The 7,555-nt window shown below is 38.0% G+C and overlaps 1 protein-coding gene across 1 annotated transcript; it reads right to left on the bottom strand.

The window, feature by feature from the left end:
* Window positions 1–3,780: 3,780 nt before the first annotated feature.
* On the bottom strand, window positions 3,781–6,154 carry LOC107578443 (short transient receptor potential channel 2-like). The gene is made up of 2 exons (XM_016264398.1): window positions 5,728–6,154; window positions 3,781–4,756 (listed from the first exon to the last, which is right to left on the bottom strand). Exons 1-2 carry the CDS (start codon window positions 5,835–5,837, stop codon window positions 3,781–3,783), a joined length of 1,086 nt encoding a protein of 361 aa, XP_016119884.1. The 5' UTR covers window positions 5,838–6,154.
* Between the last annotated feature and the right edge of the window lie 1,401 nt (window positions 6,155–7,555).

Here is a 7,555-nt window from a genome sequence, read left to right as displayed (position 1 = left end):
ATTAATAGTTCTAAAAGTTCTCCAACCATTAGTCAGAAGTGTATGTAGTTGTTGCTTAGCCACTTGTACCGTGTGTGCATAATTCAATCCGGTTTACTGTTTGATATTGCCCAGATAATTTTGGAACAAAACTTTTGAGTAATTTGGCCCTCCGTATTTTAGTACATCAAGTTAAACTCAATAAAAAAATATATATGTTGCCTTGGAAACTAGCTGAAATAAATATGATTTTATTTTATTTCAAATAACTCTTATTTTATTTCAAGTAACAAATGTTTATGGATTTTTACATGTTTATTAAATTTTATGTCAGTTTCAGTTTTAGTTATTTTAGTACTTCAACTTAAACTAAATGAAAATGAGAAATGTTGCCCTGGCAACTTGCTAAAATTTCAAAATAAATAAACGTTTTACGTATGTATGTATTAGGGCTGTCCCATAATAGTCGACTAAACGTTAGTCGACGAAAACAGGCTTGGTCGACCAAAATGTTATCCGTACGAAGTGGCGAAATCAAGCAGTTTGTGACAGACAAATCGTTTACGGCTGGTCTATGTGGTAATATGGTACATCGGGCAGGACATCCATACGCTCACCTAACATTCATCGAACCTTAAATATGGCTTATTTGAAAAATGTATGTACTTTACATGGCAGCTCAATCTAATATTAGCCTAGAAAAAAGTGCGCTGTTCACGTGTTTTTGCGAAGTGTGGAAGCTGAACAGTAGCACGAGCGCTTGGGCTACTGCATAACAGATGGAGGTGCCACTGTGATCGGTTGCTCTTAAAATACTTGGTCATTTTTGGTCATACAAATAAGAGTAATGCATCTTTTCCTATCTGTAAAGACTCAATAAAGTTTATTCGCGTGCACTCAGAATAACAACGAAACGTTGCGCTTTTGTAAAATAAAGCAAACGATGCGCTTTCTGCCGTCTCAGACTCTGTGAACTTGAGCGCGTCACTTCGAAACTCCATGTATTCTTGCCTTATTATTACAGACATGAAAATATATCTATAGAGAGTGAAACTTTTAAATGATCCGATTCAAATAGAAACCAAATATTCTCCAATTATGTAATCCGTATGAAACATGCATACAGGCGTATCCACTACTGCGGAGATGATGAGTCTGTGTTGCCGACTTCATGTCTTAAACCGAAAACAGAAAGCACTAGTTTATCAATAAATTATTAAAACGTTAATGCAGTGTACTTGCTGTTTTTTGCTAACACATTCATAATTATTATATTTGCCGGTGCGCTGTAGCAGGCCTTTTTTGCATGCGCTTGAGCGCTTATTAGGCTATGTAGGCAATTAAAGGTTCATTATTATGATGGTTTATTAATAAAAGTGCGACTAATAGTCGACTAATGCTTAAAATGAACAACTACTAGTCGACCAGAAAAATCTTTAGTCGAGGGCAGCCCTAGTATACTGTATATATATATAATTTTTTTATTTATATTTTATTTTTTTTATTTTTTTCAAGTAAGGATTATGTTTTTTATGGTCATATATTTTTTTAAATATCTATATAGTGTTTATTAATTTTTATTTAGATTTTGTTTAATGAAGTTCATGAAGCTAAATAAAAATGAGAAATGTTGCCTTGGCAGTTAGCTGAATTAAAGTTTTTTTTATACAGTATATATTTTATTTTATTTCAGGTAATGAAAATGTTCTGCTCTTTCTAACTCGGCAGGCTAACGGTTTGTGTCCGCTGCATTTGGCTGCTGCTGGCGGTCATACGGAGGTGGTGAAAGTTCTTCTGGACGCTGGAGCATCAGTGACGGAGGAGGACGCCGTGAGTTAGAAAGACAAAATGTGACAAAGAACATTTTAACATGATAAAGAACAATGATAATGTCTTAATAGTGCAATAGTGCAACTGTACATTGACCTTTGATCCTTTCAGGAGGGCATGACACCCATACATTTGGCTGCCAAGAATGGACACACTCATATTCTGGAGGTGCTGAAAGGCAGCGTTTCACTGAAGATCCAGAGCTCCAAGGTGCTTCATGTGAACACATGACCTCTGCTTACAAAGAGCAGAACAAAACTGTGCTGTAACATTTCAGTGTTAGTGAACCGTGTGTGTGTGTGTGTGTGTGTGTGTGTGTAGACGGGTTTAACGGCTCTGCATGTGGCAGCCTGTTTCGGACAGGTGGACTTTGTGAGAGAAATCCTGAATGAAGTTCCAGCTACAATACGCAGTGAATTTCCCACCAACAGCAGCGGCGTCAAAGACGACATGAAGAGACAACTGCCGTTAGCTGAGGTGACACGACACACTGAGATACACTGCAGAACATGGCTATTAGAAAACAAGGCATTTTTAGTCATTTCAATCATTTGGGGGATGCTCGCTTTGCATTGCAGCTTTACATTTTGTTTATGTGTTTTGTTGTCACTGGGAATCAAACCCATGAGTGTTGTTATTGTCATTCTAATAACGCGGATTCATTTGTACAGTTTTTTTTTTTAATAAAGAAAAAGGGAAAAGGTTATTGAACTCACTGAAATGTAAAATCCAAATGTAAACATTTTTTTTAAATAAATGCATGTCTACACAGTTCCAAATCCTGTATAACATAAAATAATAAAAACAAATTATTATAAAAGTGTATATTTTCTTATATGTTTGTTATATATTCATATTTATTAATATTTTTATTAATCAGTTCATGATTATATATTTATAATTTAATGTTTAAAACATTTTTCCATTATTTAAAATGATTGTGTGTGTGTGTTCAGTACATTTACACTTTTTACAAAGAAAAGTAAAAATAGAAATATAACTCATAACTCCTAATTGAGCTATCCAGCTAACTTTTTACAGACTAAATGTTATAGTTTATTCTAAATAAATTGTATAACTGCTTCCAATTCTGTATAAAGACCCAGTGCAGCAGTAAAATATTATAAAATGTGTATAATACTTTTATATTTATATTATTTATTTATTGTATTATAATAATTATTCATATTGTAGTTCATCAATTTATAATTAAATATATAATACATGTAATATAAATAATATATTTATACTTTTATATTTAAAATATGAAAACATTAATTTCATAATATTATTTCCTGTGTACAGTAAATGCATTTATGTCACCTCCATACAGTGCATAAATGCACTTTTTCATTCTGTATTTGAAACTTCTTCCACCTTTGCTGTGCAAAGGATATTCAAGATATATTCTCTCAATGTAAGTCTTGATATCTTAAGGTAATTTAGATTTTACTGAAACAAAAGCCACAATGTACATATTAGTGATTATGAATCATCAGTGCATGATTTATTATTGTTTGTGTGTGTGTTCAGTCAGGTTACACTCCTCTGCACCTGGCGGCTCAGTCCGGTCATGAGAACATGGTTCGCTTGTTGCTGATGTAAACTTAGAATTCAGACAAAAAGATGAAATTGTGAGATATAAATATAGAATTATGAGAAAAAAACATTAGAATTGTGAGATGTAAACTTAGAATTCAGACAAAAAGATGAAATTGTGAGATATAAATATAGAATTATGAGAAAAAAACATTAGAATTGTGATATATAAACGTAGAATTCGGAGGAAAAAAGTCAAAATTGTGAGATGCAAATTTAGAATTCTGAGAAAAAGAAAACATTAGAATTGTGAAATGTAAACTCAAAATTCTGAGGAAAAAAGTCAGAATTGTGAGATATAAACTCGCAGTTACAAGTTTATAGCTTGCAAATGCAAGATTTGCAAGGAAAAAAGAATTGCGACTTTATTTTTTATTCTTTGCCGAACACAAGCTTCCCCAGTAACATGCAAATGATCTCTAATGAAAAGCAACTCCTACCTGCACGTCTGCAGAGAACCTTGATGGAGTAGAACAGGTTGGTGAACAGGTTGAACGGAGACGGAATTCCAGACTTGCGGCTCATATCGTGGATCAGAACGGCGCGGCCAAACTTCCACTCCGTGTCGGACTGAGCCTGGATGCGCTGGTATGTGTCGCTCATCATGGCGATGAGGAGGTTGATCAACATGATGGACGTCACCACCAGATACACACCAAATACCATTTTAGCCAAAACAGCCGTGGCAGCAGGCGAATGCTCCACTTCGGGAATTTTATCCGGTTCGGTTAAACCAAACAAAGCGAAGAAGAGCAGCACAGACATGTTTAAAGGACCCGGAATGGTCACTTGCGTGGCGTTACCGGTGCTGTTGTCCCAATCTTGTGGATACAGCGGCTGACACAAAGCGGTGAGACTCAGCGTGAAGGCAGTGTGGAACAACATGAGGATCACAGCGAACCAAGACAGATCCTTCATCAAGTCTCGGATGATTACGGCCCACGGGCCGAATAAGTGATGGAACGTGAGGAACTCCAGTAGTTGGATGAATCCCAGTGTCATCGCCATGGCCAGCAGGACGTTCCGGGCGAACAGGCAGTGCAGGTGCGCCGGTGGCCACCATTGGGTGAAAACCGCGAGCAGGTGGCACAGCAGAGCCACGGCGGAAAAACCCAGGAGAAGAAGACGAATCCACGCTAAACCAGCACGCTCACCTGGGATGGTCAGCTCGGACACCAGCATCCCACAGAGCCAGATCAGCAACAGACACTCCGACCAGCCGGGCACCAGACGGCCCTCAGACAGAGGACTCATGGGCGGATACACAATCGTCAGGATGAACAGGGCCAACAGGAAGATGTGCGACACCAGGTGACTCATGAACTTCTCGATTGGGATAGTGTTGAAGCTGAGTGGAGATTAAAACAATCAGTTACACACATTTCTCCTCAACCGAGACACACTGGCAGTAAAAAGTTTGGATACATGTGACTGAATTTATGTTTCTTAAAACCTTTTTGATCTAAAGGCCAGTGTTGCTGTTGTTTACTTAAATTAAAACGATTAGAATTGTTTTTGTTAATTGAAATAAAGAAATAATAAAATAAAACGCAAATATTAGATTAAAAACAAACTTAAAATAAAATTTGAAATGTTGCCATGGAAACTAATTGAAAAAAAAAGAACTAAAATTGAAATAAAAATACATTTAAGCTGAATAGAAATATGAAAAAAATAAGAAAAATGACAAAAGCACATAACAAATGAAACCTGACAATATAAAACAAAAGCTAATTTATTAAAATATGAATAATTACTATAATAGTTTATAAATTAGACAAATTGATCTAGAGGCCAGTGTTGTTATTGTTAACTAAAACTTTTTAAATGGTTTTCATTCATTGAAATATGGATAAAATAAAATATAAATACTAGATGAAAAATTAGAAATGTCGCCTTGGCAACTAAAATTACTGAAACTAAATCTGAAATAAAAAGAATAATTTTTAAGCTAAATGGAAATATAAAAAACTAAAAGGAATAAAAAGGACAAAAGCACATTAAGAAATTATTTATACTAAAATTAAAATTAAAACAAATGAAATTAAAATGAAAATTTTACATTTATGATGTTTATAATGTTACAAAATATTTATATTTGAACTAAATGCTGTTCTTTTGAACTTTCTATTAATCAAAGAAATGATTCTTGAGCAGCAAATCAGCATATTAGAATGATTTCTGAAGGATCATGTGACACTGAAGACTGAAGTAATGATGCTGAAAATTGCACTAATCTTTCACAATATTACTGTCTTTCCTGTATTTTTGATCAAATAATTGTAGCCTGGGTGAGAAGTTTACTGTGTCAGACCGTACCTGTGTCTGTGTGGCAGTGAGAGCGCCAGCCACAGCGGAGGGAAGAGCAGCAAACAGAAGAACAGCAGAAGGATCTTCCATGAATCCCACTGCAGGCTTCCGTGCCACATGTCCGTCAGGTATGTCTGCACCGCCGGATGGGACACCACACCCTTCTGCCGGCCCTCGATCAGGCAGTCCAACACGCTGGCACCCCGGTGGTCCACAGCCCTGAGGATCGGACCCGCGCGTGACCCCCGGCTGAGGCGGCGAAGGTCAGGAGGTCAGAGGCCATGAGCTCACAGTGACACGCGGCGGCGTGCAGGTCGACAGAGCGCTCCTTCTCTCTGAGCGCGGCCAGAGTCAGAGCTCGCGACAGATGGATGCACGTGTCCAGAGGAGCAGGAGAATGAAGAACCAACTCCTCCAGAGCCAGATTATCATTCATCCGGCCGCACACCATCAGACTGAACACAAACTACAGACAACACACAAAACAAAACATGCTAAAGGATTCAATTTGAATTTTGTTTATTTTCAGCAGAACAAGGCACTTAAAGGGATAGTTCACCCAAAAATTAAAATTACCCTATGATTTACTCACCCTCAAGCCATCTTAAGTGTATATGACTTTCTTCTTGCAGACGAATACAATCTTAGTTATATTAAAAAATGTCCTGGCTCTTCCAAGCTTTATAATGGCAGTGAATGGGTGTTGAGATTTTGAAGCCAAAAAATAGTACTCCACACGGCTCCAGGGGGTTAATAAAGGCCTTCTGAAGTGAAGTGATGCGTTTGTGTAAGAAAAATATCCATATTTAAACATTTATAAACCATAATCTCTAGCTTCCGCTAACTGTCGTATGCGCGTTCACGAGAGAGTGGCATCCAGTGGATGATGTAGGAACGTATGCGTAGCGTAAGCTCCGGTGAGAAGTGATGGACATGGAACGCAGAGGAGAGAGCAAAACAAAACACCGGTCACAAATTAGAAGTACAAAACGAGGATTTGTAAAGAAAAATGTCAGGATTTCGATATAAGCCAAGAGGAGACTGGTTTTCCTTTTCTGTAAACAAAACTTGTTTCTCGCGAGACTAGCATATTCTCGCCGGAGTTTACGCTACGCCTACTTCATCCTCTGGACACCACTCTCTCGTGAACACGCATACGACAGTTAGCGGAAGTTAGAGATTACGGTTTATAAAGTTTTAAATATGGATATTTTTCTTACACAAAAGCATCAATTCGCTTTCAGAAAGTCTTTATTAACCCCCTGGAGCCGTGTGGAGCACTCTTCATGATGAATGGATGCACTTTTTTGGGCTTCAAAATCTGGACCCCCACTCAATGCCATTTATAAAGCTTGGAAGAGCCAGGACATTTTTTAATATAACTAAGATTGTATTCGTCTGCAAGAAGAAAGTCATATACACTTAAGATGGCTTGAGGGTGAGTAAATCATAGGGTAATTTTAATTTTTGGGTGAACTATCCCTTTAAGTGCCTTGTTCTGCTGAAAATAAACAAAATTCAAATTGAATCCTTTAGCATGTTTTGTTTTGTGTGTTGTCTGTAGTTTGTGTTCAGTCTGATGGTGTGCGGCCGGATGAATGATAATCTGGCTCTGGAGGAGTTGGTTCTTCATTCTCCTGCTCCTCTGGACACGTGCATCCATCTGTCGCGAGCTCTGACTCTGGCCGCGCTCAGAGAGAAGGAGCGCTCTGTCGACCTGCACGCCGCCGCGTGTCACTGTGAGCTCATGGCCTCTGACCTCCTGACCTTCGCCGCCTCAGCCGGGGGTCACGCGCGGGTCCGATCCTCAGGGCTGTGGACCACCGGGGTGCCAGCG

This window comes from Sinocyclocheilus grahami, unplaced genomic scaffold, assembly GCF_001515645.1.
Source record: "Sinocyclocheilus grahami isolate Dianchi unplaced genomic scaffold, SAMN03320097.WGS_v1.1 scaffold10269.1, whole genome shotgun sequence".
Taxonomy (NCBI): domain Eukaryota; kingdom Metazoa; phylum Chordata; class Actinopteri; order Cypriniformes; family Cyprinidae; genus Sinocyclocheilus; species Sinocyclocheilus grahami.
This window is presented reverse-complemented; position numbering and strand designations above follow the sequence as displayed.